Genomic DNA, 25,366 nt, shown 5'->3' on the forward strand with positions numbered 1-25,366 from the left:
CCCAGACCGCAGATCCGCATGTCCTTGGAGGAACAGTTTCGGTGTCTTGACCAAACCAGAACCATCCATGTTCGACCCATTTCCGAGCCTTGCCCTCCGCAGGGAAAGACATCGTCGTTGCTGAGAGGAACTGGCCAGGCTGCAGGTGAAATACTGGGCTATTGGCTACCGGGAAACCATGCGAGGCCACAGACATAAAGACAGCCTTATCACGGTTTTCGACGAAGATCCCTGATGTTGTTATACGCTCTTTTGAAGCAACCATTACGCCAGGACGAATTGGCAAATATGAGGTAATGTCAGCTTCTTCCTTCTTGGGGGCTTGTGGCGTAGTGCATGTTCGAATGGGGGATTATCATGACCTTTGGCGTGATAGAAAGCAGCTATGCGGCAGATACGGCCTGGACGGCATGATACATCTGTATCTTCGGGAATAACAATCCGCCAAGGGCCAACCATCCATGAGATTTCTTGGATTTCAACTTCTCTGCTCTCAAAGAAGTTGATGACCGCGTAGGTCAATTCCCGAGAAGATGTGTGTGTCGCATCGAGATGGTCAAGGACACTCCATCTAACCATGCCTACTCTGCCCATAGCTAGCGGCGATTCAAACGGTGTTGTTGCGAGATATAGCGGGAGACCTGCCACTGAAAGTGGCCACGGTTTAACGGGCAGCTCTCGTACGTATATCACCAGAAAGGGGCCTTTGATTCCAACTCCAAATTGAGCCGGGAAGACACAAGATAATATGCGAAGCTCATCATCTGACGGCCGTATCTATCGACGAGGGAAAAGTCCATGACTGCCTGTATATAATGTTGTTAGTATCAATACCACTTGACTGAAATTAATAGAAGTTTACATGGAGTGAAGAGAATATCTATCATGAAAGAGGTAAAGGTCAGCGTCAAACCAAGTTATATATAATGAGAGAGACCTATCATCGGTAGCGGTGGCGGCGATAGAACCTTCAGTTACCGTAGAGACATTGTTGCGAAATGGTTTATTCTTTGGCGTCAAACGGTAGAGAAAGGATAGTACTTATATACTCGAATAGCCGATAGTATGTAGCAGCGCGTCTTGATGTATGCAGGCGAATCCTTTGCGCAAGCTATGTACGCAATGCGAGCGCTTCCTCATATATCACTTCCAAGGTGTTGGTGGTTTTCTTCAGCCTACAGAAGGGCCATGAAGAAAGGTCTCAACGCGTCGATAGCACGCTGTTTCTACTACATCACCATCCTTGGGTCAACACTGCTCAACCCACGGCTTAAGACTAACGATGATGACATACACATCACGACGACGACGACGTTGACGCTTGACGGAATAGAGTATTACCCGCTAGGCTCCGAACTCGCCTGATATAGCTCTTGATAAGTAGTGTTCTCGGTGAGTATTGCTGGAGCTGGACTGTTACCATTGAGGTATAAGTTCAATTACTATTGCATTTTCGTGCTTGGTCCAAATACGCCTAAAAGTACATTGCATCGCCAAAAGTCTGAAGATGGATAAAAGGAGGCCTCGCAGAGACTAGAAGAAAGGAACTGAAATCGCTGGATGGGGAAAATGGGCAGCCAAAGTTGCATAAGGGGGAATGATCGATTCATCGTACTGGGGTAAATGAAGGCGCAAAGTCTACCGCTTCGATCCCTTCGAGGCCGCGATCTGCCTGGCCTTCATGCGTCTAAAGCGATCTTCTCCGCTGGCACCAAGTGGACGCGAAAACTTGCTCTCGGCAATGTTGTTAGAGCGTGGTACGACGGTATATGTAGTGTGACTGCTCTCGACACGGGCACGGTTGGCAAGACGAGGCGGGAGTAGCTCTCTAGCGCGCGCTTCAGCAGCTGAGGCTTCGGCTGATACTGTCCGGTCCGCGAGTCGACTGAAGATGGGAGTGTTAGCAAAGCCATGATAATGCGAGTGTTATGAACATACCTAGGATCAAAGTCGACAGTCTTATAGTTCCGTTTGGAATAGTCGTCACTTCTCTGGAGGATGGGACGGGTCCATTCTGCAAGGAGTCGTTCGGCCTGGCGCTTAATTCCGATCTCTGGTCGCTTACTCTTGGTATAAAACACCACAACCTTGCCAATGCCACTCGCGATTAAAGTCTCTTTGTTGATAGGCAGCTTTAGTAGTGCCCCGAGTAGGTCGCGCTGGATATTGTACGCTGGCAACGAGCCGTCGTCCAGCGGTTCAAGGAAGAACTTGACTGCTTCCAGCAGGTTAATCTCCGGGTCGATAAGACTGTTGACGTATTGGTTGCGGTTGAGGAGAGAGACAACTTCCGGAAGCATCTTGAGTTTGTGCATTGCAGGACGGTTCTCTTTGCGAGCAATACTATCAAGTCGAGCCGCATCAGTCATGCGTTTGCGAACGTCTTCGATCTCGGCATCTGCATAGTCCGCCAAATCCTAAGAACCCATACTCTGTTAGTAGATATTAGGTATAGATGTCACTAGAGATACCCACAATTCCATCTGCCTTCCTGATGCGCCGTTTGAAAGGCTTCTTCAGTGCTTCGTCCATCATCCTGTCCAAAGCACGACGTCGCCCTTGAAAGCCCCTGTTAGTTATTATATTCGCGTACTCGGCTCAATAAGCTTGTACTCACTGGTAGCAGGGTCCAGCGACTCCTCGTCAATCTCTGGTTCAGCTGCCTTCTTGCTCGTTCTCGGAGCGCGTTCTCCCCCTTCCTCTCTGCGTTTCCTCCTTCGTTTGCCATTCATCTCCTCTCCGCCACTGAATTCCTCGCTGCCCTGCTTCTTTCGATGGCTCTTCTTATCTCTGCGCCCCTCCTTCTTTTTCTTCTTCGTCTGGCCATCGCCGTCTTCCTCGGTTCTCCTGCGTTTATGGCGACCAACCAGTTTCAGGTTCTCCTCGTCGATGGCGAGGGCTGGGCGATCATCAATCGCGACATTTGCAGGGTCGAACCCTTCGAACTGAGCCTCGTCAACATCAGAAAGCACTGATTCGTCGTCAGATATATCCGCTGTAATATCTCTATCCTTATCAAGCGCCACGTCGTCCTCGTTTTCGTCTTTGTCGAGGGCTGGAGAGTCCAGGCGCGGCTCTGGAGACTCCGACATCCTGTCCGTCTTGCGCGTCGTAGATTGAGCTGGTCGGGGGCGTCGCGCTGGTAGTACTGATCTGCACTCCGTATGAAGCAGTAGAGCAAGTGATGAGGCGCTGTAGAGGATTGCGAGGAGAGAGGGAAAGGTGCAGGTTTGTGGTGTAAGTGGAAGGTCGAGGTGAAGTTTGCCCGAAGCAGGATGGCTTGGCCTGTGCGTGGCTGCGAACCTTCAACAATAAAAAAAATTTGAGGCGTTGAAGAAACAACAATAGAACAACCAACACAAACTACCATACTACTATCTATTGAGAAGATATATCTCGTCGTCCAGGCCCATTTCTACCTCAGATCAGCCAAGATGTTTATGCCAGGTAAATATTCAGCGTCCCGTTCGGAAAAGCTGGGAGAACGTTTCATTAACACATAGCTACAGGTCAAGAAACCGTTTCCCCAGCGGAGATCAAGGTGCGCAGCGTTTCCATCATGGGCTAGTTAACAAGTCCCCTTCCTTACGTTTCATATATTATATCTAGGCCGGAGAGCTTGAGGCCATTGAGACTCTCAAGATGGTCGCCACAGGAAGCGTGTTGCTATACCTTTGTAAGGCCGGTCCTGTTAATCCCCAAACGACAACAATAATGCTAACTCATGCTGTGACAATAGCCCCCTTCGCCATCGACTTCGTCCGCAGACTCTTCTAGACCACCACATATCGAATATACCCTGAGTTTCTGTAATATGGATGGAGTTTGTCACTTTTGTTGCGCATTAGAGGTGTTTTTCACGATGGACCCACGCATATATGGCTGTTGAACACGTATTGTTTATTCAGGATGGCAGCCAGGGCTTGTCGATGTCATAATCGTACATGTATGAATATAGGGAATTGGAAACAAGAGTTTTGAATGTCAAATGATCTTGAAGTTGATACCTATTCCTCCACCAGATCGCCCTTAACGCCGGTTTTAAAACAGAAGTATAATAGAACAGGAATCGCACGTTGGGACAAGATAAATGATTAACGTCAAGTGTGGAGCTAAAGAAACATAATTCGGTGTCATTTCAGATGATGCTGCCTCCATGATCAGGGTATCGACTGTTCCAAGATTCCAAAGTCCTTTTGGGCATTGGCAAGTTCCTTGTTGAGATGTTGGATCTGGGTAGCGTAGTCCTCAAGAATCTAGAATTGTATTTTATCAGTATTAAATTGTCAAGAAAAAGAATATAACTTCGATGACATACCTTCTTAGCTGTTTTGAGAGCTGCGTCGTCTAGGGTATCGTCCACCTGGCTAGATGTGTCGCTAGCTGTGCGTTCGATTTCAAGCTGGAGACGCTTGGAGTTCTCTCGGATCGCCAACATCCTGGCCCAGATCTCTTCCGACCTGCCATTAAGGGATGGGTCAAAAACTGCACGCTCTAGCTGGAAAAGCTTCTTTGCTAATTCCTCCTCGGCCTGGTCCATAGCATATCCGCGATTCCGCAACAATTGCGTCTTTGATGCCAGGGCGAGGCATCTTTGACTCAGCACTTTGTGTTTCCGTCGACAGGCTGCTATCTTAACTGAAATGGTCAGGTCGTGTCGTGACAGTAACTCCGTCAAAGCATTATTTATCTCGTGTAGTCGTGTTTGCATCATCGACAAGAAGTCCTTTTGTCTTTGTGTACGCTTCCCCAACTCCCAAAAGCCTTGTACGAGCACAGGGACGTATCCAGGCCCCGGCCGTTTCCTCAATGCCTCCTCCCACTTGTTTTCGTCATCATTGGGACCTGGCTGGAAAAATGGTGCGGATTCTTCGCCGACGTTATTGTACAGGTAAGCACGGAATGGAGATGCTCGGCTCGACGAGTCCCATTTATCCTTTACGATCATTATCTGCATAGGCACTGTTCGGTGAACTATTCATTGTTTAGTTGGCATTTTACCAGAAACCCGGCTTGAGGTCGGCACTTACCGCCTGTCATTCCCTGGCCTGGAGTCCATATAGTCGAGCCACCCGCTTGTGAGAAACCCAAAGTTTGACCTAGCTGCGGTTGTTGTTGTTGTTGTTGCTGCTGCTGCTGCTGCTGCTGTTGCTGCGAAGCGGCACCAAAGCCAGAGAACGCATTGTTTGTCTGTGTTTGGGGCTGTTGCTGCTGTTGCTGAGTAGCACCGAATCCGCCGAACGGAGTTGTGTTTTGTTGGGTCTGGGGTTGCTGCTGAGTGGTAGAACCCAGGGTGAAGCCTCCGGTCTGTTGTTGCGGTTGTTGCTGTGTTGTAGAACCGAATCCAGAGAATAAATTCGGCTTAGCCTGCTGTTGCGTGCCACCACCAAAGAGACTCTGTGGTTTCTGCTGCTGCTGCTGGAATGGCTGTCCGAAGAGTGAGTTTCCCTGCTGCTGCTGCTGTTGCTGTTGCTGTTGTGGAGCGCCGAAAATGCTTCCACTTTGTTGAGGCTGGTTCGTCGACTGGCCAAACAAGGATGTAGTCTGCGGCTGCTGGTTCTGCGTCCCAAAGAGCGCCATTGTAAATGCTATTGAAAGCCTGGCCGGCGCGTCGACCTTGCGAGCGGAAGGAGGGATGTCACGTCGATGGAATGATAACCACTGTAGGAACGGAGAAGCGTCTGCGCCTGGTTCCTGTGGGAGCTAATGGGGTGCTGAAGGGGGGAATATAACGTCTCCGTCAGTCCAGCAATGCCCCGTAGCAGTGACAAGTTGAACCCGATCCTGCGCAGGATTCAAAAGTGCGGTTTGTTCGCAGGTAGTTTTTGTGCCTGAAAGATTGCCAAAACGGGACATCCTCAAAACTAATATCACGTGACAAAGAGCTCAAGCTGCCAAACGCGCTAGTCCGGGTTAGGAATAATCTCAATATCAGACATCGAAGGCGTCAAAGGCGATATCAAGTTGATATATACAGGGAATATGAGGAATTTTGGAGTTGCATGAGGCTGCTAGAGCTGGCAGGATGAATATTGATTGAGTTGATTAGAGATTGCACGCGTTTCTCCCCTCAGATGAGCAGCATGGCGGCCCAAGATACCAAGGAGAGCAAAAGCAAACGAGCTCAAGACTTAGCTCGACGTTGGTTAACCAAAGGAGGTATATTCCACGAGGACTCTGATGATGAATTGGGGTCTGAGGATATTCCGTGGGAGTGGATTTATGAAGAACCGCAAGATTCCCCCGTTAAGCCCTCTCGGGGTAAGAAATCAGGCCCTAAAATTATAGGGGCGCGGATGGGCTCATTCGAATGCCGAGTCGGACACATCGTCCTTCTAAAATCTCCCGAAGCCGGAAAGGACTGGGCTGGGATAATATACGAATTCCTCGATGACCGTGACCCGGAAACCGATGAAATGGTCAAGTCTATGAATCTAATGTGGTTTACCTCTCCCGATGAATTTTTGTCCACGAAGAACAAGAAGAGGGCCGATGCTCTGCCCAACGAGCAATATATAACGACCGACTTCAATGTCAATACCCTTATGTCTATAAATGGACGTGCAACAGTGATGTCCAAAGATGCATTCTACAAAAAATACCCGGATGGCAAAGCCCCAAAGGGAAAGGCTGCCGCTGCAGAATTCAATAAATGCATCATTTGCCGAAGGGGTGTCAAACAGTTGCAGGGGAGGTATACAGATGAATTTATATGGGAAGATGTCTTTACAGAATCTGAAGAAGGGATTTTCAACCTTGTTGAATATATCAAGGATGCTCTTGCCAGAGCCAGAAAACGAGCTCCGAAGGGATCTAGTGTGAGTACCGAATTCGAGACACTTTTAAGGCTACAGCTACTGATATATTTTGTGGTAGTCTGCGAAAGAGAAGCGTGACGACGCCGCTCCATCGACGCCTAGAAAGCGCCAAAAAACCGAATCAATTGCTGGCACTCCACAGTCCCGGCAGCGGCAGAAATACCTAACAACACCGACACACAAAAGGTAAGAATTCGACTGACGAACTAATCTCGAAGGTCTTAGACTAATACTGAATATAGGATCAAAGTAAAAAGGCCACTCGAATTTACACCCCTATCAACTCGCACTCTTTCCCCTTCACATTTCACGGCTTCTCCCTATCGACAAGCCCGCAACCTCCTCCATGTTTCCAGTGTCCCAACATCTCTTCCATGCCGTGATACAGAGTTCAATTCCGTTTACGATAGTCTTCATACCGCGATTAGTGAAGGCACTGGAACCTGCATTTACATCTCAGGACCTCCTGGGACGGGAAAGACCGCAACTGTTCGAGACGTTATCGCTCATTTAAACACACGGGTACTGGAAGAGGAGATGGACGACTTCATCTTTGTGGAGATTAATGGTATGAAGGTCACAGATCCACATCAATCATATTCTATGCTCTGGGAGGCACTAAAAGGTGACCGTATCTCACCATCGCATGCGCTGGATTTACTCTCTCGGGAATTCTCTCGACCATCCCCTCGCCGAGTTCCATGCGTCGTTTTGATGGATGAACTGGATCAACTAGTCACCAAGAATCAGTCCGTCATGTACAATTTCTTTAATTGGCCTGCACTCCGACATTCTCGTCTCGTGGTTCTTGCTGTTGCCAATACTATGGATCTCCCGGAACGAACTCTCAGCAATAAGATCTCTAGTCGGCTAGGTCTCACCAGAATCACGTTTTCAGGTTACAAATACCAAGAGCTCATGGAAATCATTGGTTCACGTCTCGAGAATGTTCCTGGAAACATTGTTGACGCAGATGCAGTGCAATTTGCTAGTCGAAAGGTTGCAGCCGTTAGTGGCGATGCCCGTCGAGCACTTGATATCTGCCGCCGAGCCGTGGAGATAGCAGAGCAAATCAGCGAGACTAAAGCAAGAGAAAAGCACGATTCATTCATTGTTTCTGCTGTGAACATGAATGGTGATGCTGACCTTGAGTCTTTACCACCGACACCCAGCAAGAGCGCATCTCGGCGCAAAGCCGCAGCACTTTTGAAGTCTCCCCGAAAAGCGGACTCCCAATGCCCTGATGATATAGAGAAAGATATTCTCCCTCGAGTCACGATTGCCACTATTAAGCAGGCTATCCAAGAAGCCACCTCCACTCCACTACAGCAGGCACTTCGCTGTCTCCCGCTCTCGTCCAAGGTACTCCTTGCAGGACTACTAGCAAGAATTCGGCGAACTGGCATTAACGAATCTACCGTCGGTGACATCCTTGACGAAGCAAAACGTATATCAGACGCCGCTACCAGTGTATCTGCTTCTGCTAGTGCTAACCTAAAGGAGAATTTGATCTGTAATTCACAGATTCAAGGGATGGGGTTTGCAACAGTTGACTTGATAGATGCAGGGTTTGTTGTGCTAGAAGGAGACCACGGGACCAAGTCAGCGGATGGTATGAGCCATGCATTGGGCAAGGCGAATAGGAGTAGTAAAGTTCGGCTAAGAATTGCAGCAGAAGATGCAAGAGCAGCCTTTAGGGATGACCCAGAAGGAAATATGTTGGGTTTAGGCTTTGATACATAGTGTAAGATTATTAGATAGGACGGTCAGGGTATTGGCATTCAATAATTATTATCGGCCAAGAATGAATATCAAATGGTACATATAAACTACATATATAAGGTAAGGGTAAAATATCACGAAACCAATTCGTACCGCTGCAAATTGAAATCCCAAATCCACCAAAAACGCCCTCGAGCGCCGCTTTATGGAAATTTGATATGCGACCCTTCCTAGTATCTCTTCCTTCCAAGTGTAGGCTTCCAGTCTAGCGGGTGTGTGTCGGGTGTAGCTTCATCATCTGGCTTCCAGATCTTTATCGTCTTGTCGGCCTCTCCACATATCAATCTCAGCCCCGTCTTATCAAATGTCGAAGCCATAATGCCAGCTTCGGCATCCAAAGAACCCGGCTGCGCGATTGTATCCAAAGACTGGAAACGATGGCCCGACTTCCAGTCCCAGAAAGACATAGAGCCGTTATCCCCACCAGAGACAAGGACGTTATCTTCATTCACAGCAAGGGTGTTGATAATAGAATTTTGGCCTTCGAAATTTTGCATGAACGCACCTTCAGGGCATTTCCACTGCTTTATGCTCCCAACACTAGCACTTGCAAAGGTGAATTCCTTCGGGTGTGTGGTAAGTGCTCTGACGCCTTTCTTGTGGTGGGTGAGAACGCCCATGGTTTTTCCAGCGGCCAAATCCCACAATCGCACTGTCGCATCGAGAGACGAGGAAATAACCTGGGGATCCGCTTCTTGACATTTCACATCAGTGACGGTGCCTTTGTGGCCGCTGAGTACATGAATATTGCTTCGAGTACGCATATCCCAAACTCGCGCCACGCCATCTCTACCTCCTGTGACTAGGACGTCCAGTGTGGGATGTAAGGAAAGAGTGTATACACCGCTAAGATGTCCATGGTAATGTCGAATGACTTTGTTCGTTTCAAGATCCCAACATTTGACCATCTTATCTTCTCCGCATGAGAATAGGTATGGATGTCTTGGAGAGACTGCCAGGCCTCTCACAGTAGATATATGACCGGTCAGAGTAAGCCGTAGAGTGCCTGTAGCCAGATCCCAGATCTTTATCGTCCGATCGCCTGCACCACTTGCAAACCACTGGTTGTTTGGTTCCACCGCGAGACTTCGAACCCATCCCAGATGCCCCGAAATCACTCGCATTAGCTTCCATGGCGCATGCCAATCCGGCTTCGGTTGCTGAGAGATATCTAATCTCTTTATGAGGCTCGTAGGCGCACTATCTCCATTTGACTGCGCGCCGGTAGACGCAGAGCTTTTCACCAGCGCGGTTGAAGTACCTGGCTCTGGCTTTATCTTGGTGCGCTTCCCCCGTGTCGTGGCAGCCTTTGCCTGTTTCTCGGCCAGGGATGGAGGCAGTGTTTGCACATCTCCGTATTCTATTTTCCGTCGATATGAGACACCGATGGATTCTGATGATATGGAAGAGGAAGGGAAGAGATAATCGGAGCCAAAGAGTTCGTGTGTTCGTTTGGCAGATTTCCGCACAGCTTCGTTCGCTGTGATATCGTCCCGGATAACCTCCATCCTTTCAATTCTAGCTTTGACCGGTGGGAATGGCTTCGGGAGTGCGCTGAAATCACGGAGCACGCTTGATGGAGCGTGTCCTGGGACGCGATCCTAGCCTGGTATGCGAGGTAGGAATAGGGTAAAATTCGCGAAAATGCCGGTGAATCTATTCCGTGGTAAGTAGCCGTCGCAATGCACCAGGTCAGCTATATGTAAGGGCGTTGGAGTGCGAGTGTCGTAGCTATGGTGGAATGTATGTAGCATGTTGGACTTCACCTTGCGGCTAAAGATAAAAAAGTGCATCTTCTGCCAAGACCGATTGGCCGCTCAACCTCGAACATCGCCATCAAAGCCGCAAGGGCAGCGTCATAACAAGATTATTATTTACAACTCAGTTCAAAGACTACTCTGATAGCATCTCGATATTACAAGGATGGATCCGGATTATAATGCAAAGTTTGCTATTCATGAGGCTGCTCGTGAGGGAAGAAGTATTTATACACCAACCCCTCAATATCTAGATACGCTGAAATCACTAACATCCACCTAGACTTGGTAGTTGAGTCCCTACTCAACGTGAGTTACAAAACGCCCATGGCCTGTTCGGGAATCAGTGGAGGCTTGCATGTATTCGGTAGCCATACTAACTCATGGGACTGAAAATAGGCCAACCCCAAACTCGCGTTCTTGAAAGATGGTGATGAGAGGCTGCCTATCCACTGGGCTGTTGCATATAACCGGCCACCAATAATCGAACTTCTCGTATCGGTGAAAGGTTTTGATCCGGATGCTACGGTTTGTATTACCATAATGCTTAATTCTTCTATTGAAGTAAGAGTTCAAGGAGAAAGAAACTAACATCTAGATAAGGATGCATCGGGATGGACACCTCTTATGATTGCTGCCAGTTTAAAGGATGGAGAAGGAGACTCTATAATCGAACTATTGCTTCGTAAAGAGGCGGATGTCAACATAAAGAGTGCGAGCGGTCAGGTATGGTCTCCGATGCGATGCTAACAGTCACGTCTTGCTATAGATGTTCTACCAACATATATTGAACTTAATCTAACTTGATCATAGAATGCCATCCATTTTGCTACCTCGAAGAACAATATATCCACCGTTCGCCTCTTGCTCGCAAATAAATGCAGCGCGAGAGTGAAGGATAAAAGAAGTCAACTACCACTTCATCGCGCTGCGGCAATCGGGTCTGTCCCGCTGGTCAAACTTCTTATAGAGGAAGGGAAAAGCCCGCTGAATGCCTCGGATGTCGATGGCTTGACTGCTCTCCATCATGCAATTTCCGAGGGCCATGGCGAGGCGGCCTTGACTCTCCTTAGAGCCGGAGCTGAAACCGATAAACGCGATGCAAACGGCCAACTCGCTATTGAACTTTCTCCTGATAGTAAAGTAGGGAACCCCCATCGGTTGAGTTTGCTTTGAGCGAGTTGATGACTTACTGGAGATCTAACTATTTCTTGTAGGTTCGAAAATACATTCTTGAAACGGCGGAACGAGAGGGCATTGAGCTGGCATAATTAAGGCACCTGTTGTTGATTAAAGTTAAGAAATAAGATATGATAGCACGCTTTAACTACATTTCAATGCATGTTGTAGAACATTCCTTCGCAATAGATTGCTTCATATCACATAGTAAAAAATAAAGAAGAAAGAAACGCAAAGGTCCAGAATAACCCCCCCTAGTCTATCGTTGTATGTATTTTTGAAGCGTATCACGATATATGTCCTTCAAATCAGCAATATCCGCCTTCAACTCCTCTACCTCCTCGCTCTTCTCGCCAAGCATTTCGAGAGTAGTTTGATACCTCTCATTGAGCTGTTGGACATTTGCTTCGAGCTCTTGTACTTGCTCGTCACCAGCTCTCTTCTCCTCGACCTCCTTCATCAGTTCAACGACTTCACGTCTTGCCTCGTCTCGCTGGGAGGTTAGACGTGCTAATTCATCTTTGAAACCTGCACGTTCACTCTCAAGTCGACGAACTGTAGCGCTCATTCTTTCCACTAGCTGTACAGATGGGCCTGCAGCAACGGTGGAAACGGAAACGACATCATGAGCCCCGCGAGAGTGTTGAGTGTGAGTCCCAGGCGCAGAGGGCGTTGCTGGCGTAAGAGCACCGTTGAAATATTCTTCGGGCTCCATGGTTTGGACTGAAGATATATCGACTAGCGGGGAGCCATCGGTCAAGGGGCCGCGGAGTAGGGAATTGGAATTCAGGGATGAATACGAGTTTTGCCAGGGAGGAGTATCTAGCTTTGGGAGCGTCGATGACCTGCGGCTGGGTGGAAGTTCAGACAATGAGGATAGTACGTCTGACCGTCGGCTTGGTGTAATTGACTCTGCTCGGGTTTGAAGCATCGATGAAGACGATGCCATATTCTCGTGCCATCTCGTCCTTTCATCCTCAAGCCGTTGTGCCCAACTAGCATCAATTGTCTCCTTTTGTTTTGCCAAATCCTGCTGCGAGGCAAGTAGTTCTTCTTCCACCTTTTCGAGCTTCGCCTGTAGCCTTTTCAGTTCGTGTCTGCTCTCCTCTAGATCCCGCTCTAGCTCACGCGAAAGCTCTCGGGAATTCTCACACTCCCCTTCGGCTCGTTTAACCTTTAAAACCTGTTGTCACATTATTAGTATCACTTTCTGTTCCATATGGGGTATATCATGTCTTGGATGCATCCTTACAGATTCACGGACTTTCCTACGCATGTCCCCTTCTCGCTTCGCAATATCGTCTCTCTCCTTCTCCACGCTAGCTAGGCGGGAGAGCAAAGATGTCTCGATGCCGTGCCAATTGTCGCTAGCCACCGCATACTGCGTCTGTAGAGTCTCTACCTGCCGCAGAAGCTTAGCCTGTGCATCTCCCGTGGTGCTTGACGAGACTTCCTCAGCCCGAGCGCGGAGGCTTTCCATTTTACTTTCTAAAACAGATTGCTCCCCACGAAGCTCAACCTCTTGAGTCCGCGAGCGATCCTTTTCTCGATTAAGGTTCTCCTTTAGGTCCTCGATCTCACGTCTAAGCTTCTCTTCGCTAAGTTCATGTTCGATTTTCGCACTTGAGAGCTCCTCCTTGAGCTCTGTAACTTGGCGTCCTTCGATATGCGCAGCCTCCTCTTCGGCTTTTTTCTCTGCAGCCTCGGCTCTGGCGGACGCCCTTGATAGCTGGTAGCTCAAATCAGAGACAGTAGCTTTCAATATGTTCCGTTCGGATATTGTTGACTCCAACTCTTCTTCTGCGTTTGATTGTTTGTTTAAATTGGCGATTGCGCGTTTCTCTGCTGCCTCAGCCCGTTTGGCGCGATCGTTCGCTTGACTCAGGTCCTTTTCAACACTGTCAATCCGTTTCTTGAGATCTGCCTGAGACTTGGTGCTCTCCGCTATATATTGCCGAAGCTTCTTAATAGTAGATCGGTGTTCCATCTCTGTCTTTGACAGTTTCTGGCCCTCTTCCATAAGTGCAGCGATCTTCTCCTCCTTTTCGGAGAGCTTCTTTTCTATCGTACCGGGTGCTGCAGCAGTGGTGGAATTACGAGCCGATTCGGCTGCTTCACTTGCTAGATATTTTAATTTCGCTTGGAGCGCATCGATCTTTTCTATGTAGCTGTGCAGCTCCTCCTGCCATCGTAATTCAGAGGCTTCGTGATCAGCCTGGAGTTTAGCCATGGCCGTTTCATAGTCTTCAAGGTGGTTTGGCGGAGGTTTCGTCACACCGATCTCAGGTATTGGTGCCTGCTGGCTCATGCTCTCGTCTACTTCATCTTTAGAAGCGTCCGGTGTCTCCGTATTCTCATCAATCCCCTTGGATTCCGATATAACCGGCACTTCCTGTTCATTGACTTGCACCTCCTTTAATGGCTTGTCTTCGGCAGAAGCTTCTAGACTTGAACGGGGAATTGAACCGGTAATGGATTGGCTATCAGACTTTGTCTCTTCTGTAGCTTTGTTTCCGCTGGAGCTATCGATACTCGTCCTGCTGCCGTCTGCGGGGAGGGGACTGGAGGTTCGCGAAGGTATACCGGTCGACGACGTCGGGCTGGCGACATTCCCCGCCCCGGCCTGTTTCGCCATTGCGCGAGCAAGTCGTTCCTGGAGTCTATCATTGACTCTCGCGGAGGACGAGCTTCTGGAGAGACCTGTTTACCGTTAGCTAACCGAAACAGCAACGAACAACGAGAGGACCAACAAACATACTGGGAGACCCGGATGCGGCGGGTGACATGCCCGCCCGGAGGCCAGGCTGCTTCTCTGCCAGCTTCTCTCCCTTGTCTGCATTCTGCGCAGCTTCACTGTCGTTGTCTGCTAAGATGGTGTCCAGCCTGGACTCAACGCCCGCAACGGCTTGCTGCAAAAAGGAGCCGACCTTCCATTTCGAGGCCGACATGTCTCAGCGCTTCACCTCCGGGTTAATTCCTCGTATATATCAGCTGTCATCTGGCAACAGGTTATCGCGTGGATAAGATGGTTATCGATCGCAAGGTTGCCGCGTTAAAAAGGAACAAGGGCGCGATTTAAGCTATTAATAGCCAGCCACTTGAATTGATAAAAACGATCGAAAGTTAATTAGGAAACGCTAACATGGTTCTCATACTCCAGAGCCTCGACGTTGTTTATATAACGAGAGGATGGCTTTGGGTGCCAACATTGAGGCCAGCTGGTCAGTTAAAGAGGTCGCAAAGGAGGCTGTTTCGCAATCCCCGGCCCTCCGCTCGCATATATCCCGGTTAAGGAGTCTAGAGTGCAGAGCGTTGCAGCTACTTCGAGCCGTACGACCTATAGCTAAACTGCATAAACAAGTGAACATCTAGCAACCTCCGACAGCTACCGCCTATATATATGATCCAGCTACCTGCTATCCGCCTGTCTGTCTCTTCTCTTTCGCCTTTAGTTCTTCTTCAAACGAGAGTATCAACGCTCTTTTTCGGCGGCGCGTATGATGACTAAGCACATATTTATCGGAACGGATTAACTTTGTGCCATGATATTGCACGTGATCTTTATAGGATAAACGATGTTCCGTGCCAAATGTGGTCGATGATCACTTGCGAGCGTTGGGCTTTGGATATCAAATGTTTGGGCTTTCTTCTACCAATGGCCTTGAGACGGCTTTACAGGCCACTGGTAGATCATGGTCACCGCCTATAGTATAAGCTAAGCCCAGTGAACTCTACCGCTTAAGATATCAAATGAGCTCTGGGCACTTTCAAGGATCTGCAGCGAGCAACAGCCAGAGGAGGTTAAATTCAATAGCTCTACGCTATTTTATCATGCTACCCAATCTCGTCTTATAGACAAGCCCAATATATAGATTAGCTAGAGCCGAGTGGCTGACTCAAAAATGGGATATTCCTACAGACTCATAATCATGTCTATAAAGAGGCCCCTGTTCTTCCCTATGTTGGACTTCAACCCACTTCTCAAAAAGACATACACCCTTCAACAGTACGGAGTAATAATTGCAATTATCACACACCATGAAGCCAACTCTACTCTATACCACGGCAATCGCATGCCTTGTCTCGTTCTCTCTGGCTAGCCCTGTTGCCGTCAACAATGACATGGGAGGTATGTCTAGGAACACAGCTCGCGACACAGCTATGGGATTAGACAAGCGGCTGGTTTGCAGTGGAAACCGCGTGCACTCAGACCATTGCACAGGAAAGAGGCTGGGTCCCCAAAATTCATTCCACAACTGGTAGGTGAAATGTTAAGGGTGAACATGCAAGCATGCTCCCGTTTACTGTATCCCAATCGACCCTCTTACCAGGCTGACGATGTATTTCAACAACTAGCAAAAACCGAGACGGAAAATGCTGTGCTAAAAATAAGGATGGTAGTGGAGGGCTGGATGCAAGTAGGGGTATGGGAAGAGAAGACTGCGGATTTTGTTTTACCGGCAAATGTAAAGCTTGAGGGAGTGGAAGCGCTTTGTGGATGATTGATTTGATATTCTTTACAGAGCTAATGAATAATTGCTTTCCTGCTTTATATAAGTCAATATAATATTCAAAATGGGTTAACCTCCACAGAGAACTCGATAACACATTTGAGCAGCAGAGCGAAGTTAGCCTGCCGCTACTAAACCCTTAATCCTGCCTCCAAATAACTCCTCCGGACCGAGTAATAAACGTTTCTCCATTAATTGTGACGTTGATGAAGTTGGTGAAGTTAAGGATGAGGCCAGGCTTGGCGCCGGTGGGCAACTCTAGCTTCCCGTGATCCAACATCCCATCCACAGCTTCACCCATGCCACATCAACATCAACAACAAACCAGGCAAAGCAGCTGCTCTTCTAATACTCGCTGGAGCAGTAGGCGGCAGCTCTACCGGAATCGGACAGTCCAGCCATTCGTCTCACTCCCAAAGTCCGGGCTTGTCCGTCCAGCCGTGACCACCATGTCGCTCGAACCACCAACATACCTCACCTCGCTGCAGAACAATATCCGAGCTCGACCGATACCATGGGAGGGTGCCGTGAGGGCGGGGAACATCACAGAAGAGCAGCTTAGACGGGTCAAGGCAGTTGATAAGGTGCGGAAGGATTCAAGGCAAAAGACAATCGAGAAGGATGTCAACGCGTACACTTCGTTGCTGGCTGGTAGCGGGTCGGAGAAGAGTATCCTGGAGTCTGCCACTCGACGAACGGACATAATACAGTATATCCTGGTTCTTGCTGGGGATCTGATCAATGGTATGTTTTACGCGGGGGATGCTTATCGATCTGATTAACCTCGGGGTTGTTCAGGTGCTAACTAGTTGTTATAGATGTACCAGCTCTTACATCTGCCCTGGTCGAGGGTAACGAGAGCTATCGACACTTCCTGCCTCTTCTCACTAACTCCACCACAGAGGATCCGATTCCACTACTCACATCATCACTGTTGGCTAATCTCGTGTCTGCATCGCTAAGAGCAACGCCTAAAATATCACAGAAGGACGAGGTTGCGCTTCCCAAGCTGTTCTCTTATCTATCTACTTTGACCAAGAGCGCGGATACAGGATTGCAGGATATCGGAGTTCAGGGATACTCGGCCTTACTCAGGACAAAGAGGTCAAGAGAGATCTTCTGGAAGGAGAGAAAGGATACCGTTGAGCCCTTGATTGGGATTCTGCGCGCGGCAGCTGGGGCGACCAAGGATAACGGTTCGTCTCTGGGCGGTGGCCGAGCCGGTGAGGCTGGTATCAGCGGTGGAGTTGGGATCCAGCTTCTATACCATGTGCTACTTGTGCTATGGCAATTGAGCTTCGAAGGGGACCTGATCGGTGCCGAGCTCGAATCGTATGGATCCTACTACACTACATATAACGTATATTGACTAACATGGCCTACAGGGAACACGAGATAATCGCACTGTACACCAACCTGCTGAAGCTCTCGCCAAAGGAGAAAACCACCCGTCTCCTCCTCTCTACGCTTAGGAACTTATTATCCCTGAGCAAAACGAACCTTCTTCCCAACGCGGTGGTCGTCCGCCTACCGGCCATGCTCAGCAACCTGAACAGCCGCCATCTCAGCGACCCCGACCTTCTCGAAGACCTCTCCGGCCTGTCTGACATGCTGGACGAATACACCAAGACACAGACGACATTCGACGAGTATGCTGCCGAGGTACAGTCCGGCCACCTCCGCTGGTCCCCTCCGCACCGCAACCCGACCTTCTGGCGGGAGAATGCACGACGGATCCTGGACGAGGACCGCGGGAGCCTGCCGAAGAAGCTGGTCGAGATCCTGTCGAAGGACTGGGAGACGGACAAGCAGGTTCTGGCCATTGCGTGCAATGACGTTGGCTGTCTTGTGAGGGAGGTGCCTGAACGACGACACCAGCTGGACAAGCTCGGCCTGAAGGCGCGGGTGATGGCGCTGATGACCGATCGGGAAGAGTCGGTGAGATGGGAGAGTCTCCGGGCGGTGGGAGAGTGGCTGCGATATACATTTGAAGGTTAGGCTGTCGATATTTCGGGATCTGTCTATATATATCTGTTTTGAATCTGTATTTGTCTTTTACACTGTACGTTGTCGTTAGAGCTTCCACCGTCCATAATCGATATACCGACTTCCCCGTACCAACAATTTAACACCGACTTCCCCGTACCTCAACCCTACCAACTTAAGCTCAACCTGACGACGAAGTACCTGACAGTCTTGATCGTCCTGGCCCTGTTTTTCGCCACGGCCGGCACGATCTCAGCAGCCCTGGATACCGCCCATTGGCCAGTCGGACGAGAGATCGGGGGGCAAGTCACAATTTCAAGGTTGGGCTAAAGCTGCAGCGCGTATTCCTGGAGTCCGCTACGCAGAACCGCACGACCAGGCCATTGGACGGACAACTCCAGACAGTCCATGCCGGTGGGTAAACTAGCCTGCATCCTTCCCTGTCGAACGAACAGCAGTCGAAGAGCCTGCACGATCAGGCCGCCCTGCCAGGGCCTGGGGGAGGGAGGAAGAAGCAAATCCGCCTTCGGGCCCTTCCCTTCGCCTTCGAGCCGGAGAATATTAAATATGCACTCTCCCCAGTTTCTCACATATCATTCTTCCCACTGTCCTTATACTGTGCCCTCCATACTGCGTCCTCCATACTGATCCTGGATGTTATCTGTTGGATGCGTGCATGGCGCTATATGCAGGAACAAAGCGCGAACCAGGAGCGACTGACAGGCTAGCAACAGATAGGTGCCGTGTGCCCGCGCGCCCGTCCCGCGCCATCGCGTGCAGCGCGATCTACGGCCTGAGTGCGTCGACGAGATCTCGCTATAGGCGCTGAGGACGAACAGGAAGGACGAACAGGAGGACGAGAAGGGAAGACGAAGGAGGAGAAAAAGAAAGTCTTCCACGTGATCATCTTTGGCGCCGTTCTTCAGTCCATACGCTGCTCATTACGCTACTCCTTAGGGAGGCCTTAGGGGCCTTAGGCTAGGGGTTGGTCCTTGCTAGGGGTGGTCCTAGGCCTCAGGCTTAGGGGTGGCCTTAGGTGTTAGGGGTGGTGTTAGGCAGGTGTTAGGCAGGTGTTAGGGGCTAGGCTAGGGGTTAGCCTGACGCTAGGCTTGGGGCTAGCGCCTCGAGCCCCCCCAGAGCCAATCAGCAGGCCCTGACCCACGCGCCGTGCCTGCGTTCCCCTGCCCCTTGTCGAACTACATCCACACTTGCACAGGAGGAAGCCAACCTTTGAGAAGAACCCCCAAAGAGGCACCAGTCGGCGGCCAGTATGGCTGCTTCTTCACCAGAAGGGGCCACTACGGCGCCACCAAGCGCCACTCCTGTCTCTCAGAGCTTCAGTTCGCGTACCTCCTCGATCTCAACCACCTCCTCGACTCCCTTTCCACACCCGTCACTCCTCGCATCGTCACCTATACGCAGGAAGCCGTTGCCGCCGAACGTCACCCCTTTGCACTTCGAGCCGGTGCAGTCGAGGAGGCCGTCAGCCTGCTCCGTGGGCCATGAGTCGCTGCCCCCGTCCGCTACGTCGATCAATTTCTCCGTGAGAGACCTGGACAAGTATGTGCTGATATCTATAGTACACCCTATATCTCCATATCTACATCCATCTCTATATCTCCATCTCTATATATCCATCTCCATATCAACGACTAACTCGCTGCAGATTCCCACATGGGTATTCTCCGACCCGTCAGAAGCCAGGATACCATCACCTCAAGCACTCCACCATCTCCGTGCTCGAAACACCCCAATTCCGGCAGTCGACGCGGGCCCGTCTCACAAGCGAACCACTCCTGTCCGGCCGCAACCTGAATGCGGTAATCCAGAACCTCAAAGATCACAAACGGTCTTTCACCATGGCTCTGAACCCTCCCCAACACACACCATCCGCCAGACCACCGCCTCTGCGCGTCGACTCTGCTAGTGTCAGATCCATGTCGAACGGCTCTGTCGACTACCGGCCCACGCCAAAGACCCCAGGAAGCAAAATCACTTCCTTCTTTGGCTGGAAGAGCTCCAGCGTCAGCACGGGCGCTACTTCGCCCGGCAACGAATCCAGTAGCACCGAGATATCGGAGTCTGTCCTCTCACCCATGCCCTCTCCCATGAACACATCCACACAAGCCTCAACATACACTGCCCATTCAACTCAAGACTCCTTCTCCTCCGCGCCCAAGATGACGGGCCGATCCCAGACCATGCCCATGGATGCCAGCGTCACCACCCGGTTAGCCGACATGGAACACGAGCTGCAGGTCATCACCTCGGAGCTGGCAAACTCAATTCGTCGCGAGATGGAGCTGGAGGATATGGTCGAGCGGATACAGACTGAAAACAGTGAATCCGATAGACGGATGAGTGATTATTACTACTCTGATTCAGGCAATGGCTCCGTCAAGGCTTCGTCGAGTGACAGTGGAAGCACCAAGGCCGAGGACGTCGAGAAGCTGAAGAGAAGTTTTGAGCAGGAACGCGCTCAGCTTAGAATCGACCTGTCGCAGAAATGGCAGGAAGAAAGGTCACGGCGGCAGACTGCAGAGTCGCACGTTCAGCTCCTAGAATCTCAGATAAGTCAGGTATGCACTGATTTCATATCATTGAAAATTTTTCCATTGCTAACCGTATCGTCTAGTTTCGACGTGAAAAGGTAGATGCGTCAAACGTCGCCGGAAAGTCAAAAGAACTCGAAGCAGCACTAGAAGACACTCGTCGTCGATTAACGGAAGAACGACATTTGAAAGATAATATGGAGGACCTTCTCACAGGCATGAGAGTTGAGCTTGAACAGCAAAAGTACGAACGCGACCAGCTACAAGCCCAGATGCAGCAAGATATGCAGAACCTCCGCAATGAAAACACGCTCCTATCACAGACTCGAAAACTGCAACCTGACCTACCGCAGTCTCCCCGTATAGACTCAATTGCAGAAGAAGCGATCGGTATAGGCATCGGCCTAGGCAATAGAACATCCGGTGGCCTGTCCAGGTCAAACTCCCTTGCCAGGATGCCTCCAGTACGAAACGGCATCTCTCGATCCGGCTCGCTTTCCCGCCCAGCTTCAATGATAGTAAAGGGACCAGAATTCCACGAGTCATTAGTAAACCAGATGAAGGACGTCGAGACTCAGCGTGACGCCCTCCACCAGACGGTAAAGAGCCTGCTTGATCGGCAAGCCTACCAGGCTCGACAACACGAGAAACGTCTCCGGCTCGTTGAACTCGAGCTCCATCGCGCTCGACAATCCAGCTCCCCTCGCAAAAAGGGCTACGAGCGTGATGTCAAACACTTACGTGAAGAAATCAACCTCCTCCGTCGCCGCGCTGATGACGCTCTAGATCAAAAATGGCAGTGTGAGAAGGGTCTTGCTGGACTGAAGATGGATCTCGACCGTGCTGAACAAGAGACCGGCTCTCTTCGAGCATTGTTGCAGGATTACGACATCCCCGTCCCTCAGATGGATGGTACAAATGCGGATGGAATGACCGATTTCCACGCTACCGCCAGCTCGCTAGAAGAAACATACGAACAACTCCGTATCGAAAAGGAGAACGCCGTACCGGGCTCCCCAATTCCAAATGAAGCACTAGAAGCCGAGATCAAGAAACAAGTCGCGTTTAATGCCTCACTCCGTGCCCGACTTGCCGATGCCATCAACCAAGGCGAACAAGAACAGAAGCGCTCCGCACTAAAGATCAATGAGATGCAATCCAGGCTAAAATCCCTCGAGGAAACGCTAATGGTAGCTCAGCAACGCTCAGAGGAAGAGGTCGGTATGCATGAGCAGGAAATCTCCGCTCTCACAGAGAACCATAATGCGCTCCTCCTTAGAGCCAAGGATGGCATTCGAAGCCCCATGATGCTTTCTCCCGTCCTGCCAAACTCGCCATTCCCTTCAGCTAGATCGCCTCGTCTTAGCAGGACAACCAGCGGAGAGGCCCTGGCGCTGAACCAAGTGGCGCAGACCGAGAATCTGGAGCAGAAAGTCAGGGCTTTGGAACAGGCGTTGAGGGACGCGGATGCCGAGATGGGAGAGGTCGTGAGTCGCATGAACACGGCACAGATGCAGGTGGCGGAATTGCAGTCGGACAGGTAAGTTCCATTACAGCTATTTCTATTATTTTTTTCACACTTGAGCCGAGCTAACCAGCCTTTTCATAATAACAGAGACGAAGCACTTCGCCAGACAAGAAGACTACAGGCCGAAATCCAAGGTCAACGCCAACAATAAATCGTCTCTTTTCTCACCTCTCTCACCTTCAAGCCAACAAGCTCATAGCTACTCACTCTTCCGCTATCCACCACCACTACAATAATACAACTCAAGATACAATGTCATCAACGAGTCATGAAGTCAACCACGAAACGATAGATCCCGAATATCAAGCAACCATCCCATCTAGCCCTAATATTTAAAACGTGCTTGGGGATGGTACGAGTCTCAACTATTCCTAACCTCTTGTTAAAATGTTCTTTTGCATATCTCCTTGACCAAGGAACTTTCTTCCTCTTTTCTTCTTCTCCTTTTCCTCTTCTTCTTCTACAGCATTAAACAGGCGCAGATGTTGGTTTTTACTTTTTGATCGATTTGACGGATTGATTCTTTCTCTCTTTCTTTTCTTTCTATCTTCTTTTGGAATTGATATTCATACCATTTCTTGCCCTATTTCCCTGATACATTATTATTTTTGAGTTGTTGTTTATTTTCATTTGCTTGTCCTGTTTTATACCTCGAGGATTCACCTCTTGTATTATTTACTGTTTTTATCCTTTATTATTATTTTTTTTTCTATTCTCTCTCTTGGAAGATTTCGCTTGCTCATTAGAGAGGCAGCAGGCTGGATTTCTTTCTGGAGGCGTCATCTGACAATTGCTATCTTACATTTCTCACCGGTCTTGTTCAACGTGTACTCTAGCTCCTTTCTTCCCGTGTGTGATCATGCTGGGAATTGATACCAATTTGCTTCCTATATCCAAAGACGACTGTGCTGTATTCTGATCGACTTGTTCTGTATCCATGGATCAGTCTTGGCGAAGGTCAGGGGCCTCCTTATCAGATCTGTAGATAAGATTATCTGATTGTCTTTCGCATACCTACCCGCGATCTTTACCAGCTGGAGGGCACTCACACACCCTGGACAACGGTGCTGATGCCAATACGCCGATCTATCAGTGCATGGTTCATGAGCACTCGATCTCCGCGGCGGAAAGTACAGTTTCATTCAGCCACTGCTTGTGTATATTGCTGATAAACCACCAGTGTTGTCTGTGTTGGATGTGGGTGAGCTGTCATGACACGGCTCTAGCTTAGAACTGATACTCCAGTATACAGCGCCCTGGCAGTAGGCAGGATACTATGGAGCTATTCAACCAAATAACACCTCCAAAATATGCACGGCATGTTATGGAAAAGGTCACTACGTAGGTGAGATGGAGGTATGCCCAGACGTGTTGGTATATGAGCATAGCCACTTCTTACAGACCATGCATAAAGGTACCATGAAACCGAGAGGATAGACTCAACAACCCTACCAAGGCTGCGAACTCAATGGCGGCGAACTGCAAGTCCTTTATGTAACGTACTATACTCTGTCCCAAGACATTTGACCAGCAGGGATAAGATGACTAAACAGCTCAACCTCAGACGTTCGATGTTCGGTCAGCATCACAGCAACATTCTAAAGACACCACTTGGCCAGCAGCAAAGGCCCGTGGTTACTTCGTGTACACTTACTATACTCTGTTCTCAACATCTTAGTACCTTTTCCCTAGCGCATGGGGCTATTTTGAGATTACACTTGATTAAGCCACCTAAGGCTCAGATCATTGATACCTAAGTGCATATGGTATATGAATTTCTCTGGAATACCAATGATTGTTATCATCATTGCATTCTATAGGATGCAAGCAATTACCGTGATATCTCCGATATGCGATGCAATCGGCTGGCCAACATCGTTGGGTCCCCACTGGTGGAACGGAGACATGCACGGCGTACCGTGAGACGGGTTATCTGACTACTGGAGTCATGGTCAGCTCACTTGAAGCAATGCATGACAGTGACGGATAACCATACAACTATGAAATTGGACTTTAAGACATCGTTTGTATTTGGTATGAGGGGAGACTGGCAAAGCCGTCTATATAAACCACCCTCGGTGACCCGAAGTCCTGATAGTATTCAAACACTCAGACACCAGACATCAGACACACAGATCACTCTTCCAATCCAATCAACTCGACTACTTTACCGCATCTAGAACTAGACGCTCAAAACAGCTCCAATCGCAAAAATGGTTCAATTTACTGCTTCAATCATGGCCCCTGCCACCGCAGCCCTCCTTATTTCCTGCCTTGCTCCTTCGGTTTACGCCAGCCCAATCTCCTCGTCATTAGACAGCTGTATCGAGAAAGCGGGCGTCGCGCTTATCGAAGGCGGCGCAACTCCTGACGACCTTTTTAAATGCATCGCGCAATTCCAGCCTGAACGCCGAGATGTAGGGGGTATGCCTCCCCCGTCTATGGGCCTCAACGAAATCCCCGGCGAAACCCCACATGAATCGATCGAGCCCAAGTTCATCGAGTGTATGAAGGGTAAATCCCTTACCGACCCCGCCGAGGTCATGAATTGCTTCAACGAGTCTCGCGAAAAACGCCAGACCAGTAACAACCTGGTGGCTCGCGATATGATCCCCGCTCTGTTTGACGCCGACTGCGCCAAAGGGAATATCCCGGATCTCTTCATGGAGGCAGCCCAGTTCCGCAGCAAGGCTCGCGGGTTCTGTGACAAGATGAGGAAAGAAGTCTTGGATAAAGGCGACAGTGCTCACGAAGAGGAGGTGACTGATGGCACTCAGAAGAGGTCTGAGGGTGGCTGGACCAGGTTCAAGCTTAAGAGAGACCAGAAGCTGGGCTTCTATACCAGGTTCACCTTGACCGCGCGTGGTCGCGATCTGATCAAGGGCGCTAAGGATCCTAATGTTGCCTTCGACGAGCTGTGCAATGCAGCCATTGAGCGCCTTGGGACCAGAGGTCAAGGATGCACGAGGGAGATTGCGATCAGCAAGTCAAAGGCGGAGGGTAGAGGCAACTCCCAAACTACCGGAGTGCTAAACGGGGTTATGAACATCTTCGATGAAAAGGACAAAAAGGTTTCTGTTGCGTCGGTCATTGTTGATATGAAGATCGATGGAAGAATCCCCCCTTGGACGGAGGCAGATGATGATATGTTCTAAAGGAAGAAATCTTCATCTCAAGCCCGCTCACTGCAAGCTCGCGCGCCGGAAGCCGCTTGTCCCTTCAATTTATCTTCCCTTTTAATTTGTCTTTCCTC

General features: G+C 49.6%; 9 protein-coding genes across 9 annotated transcripts; 5 read left to right on the forward strand and 4 right to left on the reverse strand.

Annotated features, from left to right (window-relative positions):
• Positions 1 to 1,638: 1,638 nt before the first annotated feature.
• GIQ15_02541 (uncharacterized protein) lies at positions 1,639 to 3,092 on the reverse strand (the record flags this gene model as incomplete). The annotated part of the gene is made up of 4 exons (XM_033549958.1): positions 1,639 to 1,885; positions 1,939 to 2,417; positions 2,476 to 2,558; positions 2,618 to 3,092. 4 exons carry the CDS (start codon positions 3,090 to 3,092, stop codon positions 1,639 to 1,641), a joined length of 1,284 nt encoding a protein of 427 aa, XP_033407119.1.
• Positions 3,093 to 4,160: 1,068 nt separating this feature from the next.
• On the reverse strand, positions 4,161 to 5,040 carry GIQ15_02542 (nucleoporin nup44; the record flags this gene model as incomplete). The annotated part of the gene is made up of 3 exons (XM_033549959.1): positions 4,161 to 4,256; positions 4,319 to 4,974; positions 5,031 to 5,040. 3 exons carry the CDS (start codon positions 5,038 to 5,040, stop codon positions 4,161 to 4,163), a joined length of 762 nt encoding a protein of 253 aa, XP_033407120.1.
• A 1,034-nt stretch (positions 5,041 to 6,074) lies between these two features.
• Positions 6,075 to 8,561, forward strand: GIQ15_02543 (origin recognition complex subunit 1; the record flags this gene model as incomplete). The annotated part of the gene is made up of 3 exons (XM_033549960.1): positions 6,075 to 6,818; positions 6,877 to 7,004; positions 7,061 to 8,561. 3 exons carry the CDS (start codon positions 6,075 to 6,077, stop codon positions 8,559 to 8,561), a joined length of 2,373 nt encoding a protein of 790 aa, XP_033407121.1.
• Positions 8,562 to 8,770: 209 nt separating this feature from the next.
• Positions 8,771 to 10,108, reverse strand: GIQ15_02544 (pre-mRNA-splicing factor prp46; the record flags this gene model as incomplete). The annotated part of the gene is made up of 1 exon (XM_033549961.1): positions 8,771 to 10,108. The coding sequence occupies one exon, from the start codon at positions 10,106 to 10,108 to the stop codon at positions 8,771 to 8,773; it is 1,338 nt and encodes a 445-aa protein (XP_033407122.1).
• Positions 10,109 to 10,523: 415 nt separating this feature from the next.
• On the forward strand, positions 10,524 to 11,628 carry GIQ15_02545 (uncharacterized protein; the record flags this gene model as incomplete). Its single annotated transcript, XM_033549962.1, has 6 exons — positions 10,524 to 10,569; positions 10,641 to 10,666; positions 10,757 to 10,885; positions 10,961 to 11,083; positions 11,171 to 11,500; positions 11,575 to 11,628. The coding sequence occupies 6 exons, from the start codon at positions 10,524 to 10,526 to the stop codon at positions 11,626 to 11,628; spliced, it is 708 nt and encodes a 235-aa protein (XP_033407123.1).
• Positions 11,629 to 11,795: 167 nt separating this feature from the next.
• Positions 11,796 to 14,484, reverse strand: GIQ15_02546 (M protein repeat protein; the record flags this gene model as incomplete). The annotated part of the gene is made up of 3 exons (XM_033549963.1): positions 11,796 to 12,719; positions 12,789 to 14,236; positions 14,295 to 14,484. 3 exons carry the CDS (start codon positions 14,482 to 14,484, stop codon positions 11,796 to 11,798), a joined length of 2,562 nt encoding a protein of 853 aa, XP_033407124.1.
• Positions 14,485 to 16,496: 2,012 nt separating this feature from the next.
• On the forward strand, positions 16,497 to 18,045 carry GIQ15_02547 (uncharacterized protein; the record flags this gene model as incomplete). Its single annotated transcript, XM_033549964.1, has 3 exons — positions 16,497 to 16,791; positions 16,866 to 17,379; positions 17,433 to 18,045. The coding sequence occupies 3 exons, from the start codon at positions 16,497 to 16,499 to the stop codon at positions 18,043 to 18,045; spliced, it is 1,422 nt and encodes a 473-aa protein (XP_033407125.1).
• A 1,258-nt stretch (positions 18,046 to 19,303) lies between these two features.
• On the forward strand, positions 19,304 to 22,129 carry GIQ15_02548 (uncharacterized protein; the record flags this gene model as incomplete). The annotated part of the gene is made up of 3 exons (XM_033549965.1): positions 19,304 to 19,593; positions 19,700 to 20,612; positions 20,669 to 22,129. The coding sequence occupies 3 exons, from the start codon at positions 19,304 to 19,306 to the stop codon at positions 22,127 to 22,129; spliced, it is 2,664 nt and encodes an 887-aa protein (XP_033407126.1).
• A 2,197-nt stretch (positions 22,130 to 24,326) lies between these two features.
• Positions 24,327 to 25,268, forward strand: GIQ15_02549 (uncharacterized protein; the record flags this gene model as incomplete). The annotated part of the gene is made up of 1 exon (XM_033549966.1): positions 24,327 to 25,268. The coding sequence occupies one exon, from the start codon at positions 24,327 to 24,329 to the stop codon at positions 25,266 to 25,268; it is 942 nt and encodes a 313-aa protein (XP_033407127.1).
• Between the last annotated feature and the right edge of the window lie 98 nt (positions 25,269 to 25,366).

The sequence above is a fragment of the Arthroderma uncinatum genome (assembly GCF_011692745.1).
Source record: "Arthroderma uncinatum strain CBS 119779 chromosome Unknown scaffold2, whole genome shotgun sequence".
NCBI classification, from domain to species: domain Eukaryota; kingdom Fungi; phylum Ascomycota; class Eurotiomycetes; order Onygenales; family Arthrodermataceae; genus Arthroderma; species Arthroderma uncinatum.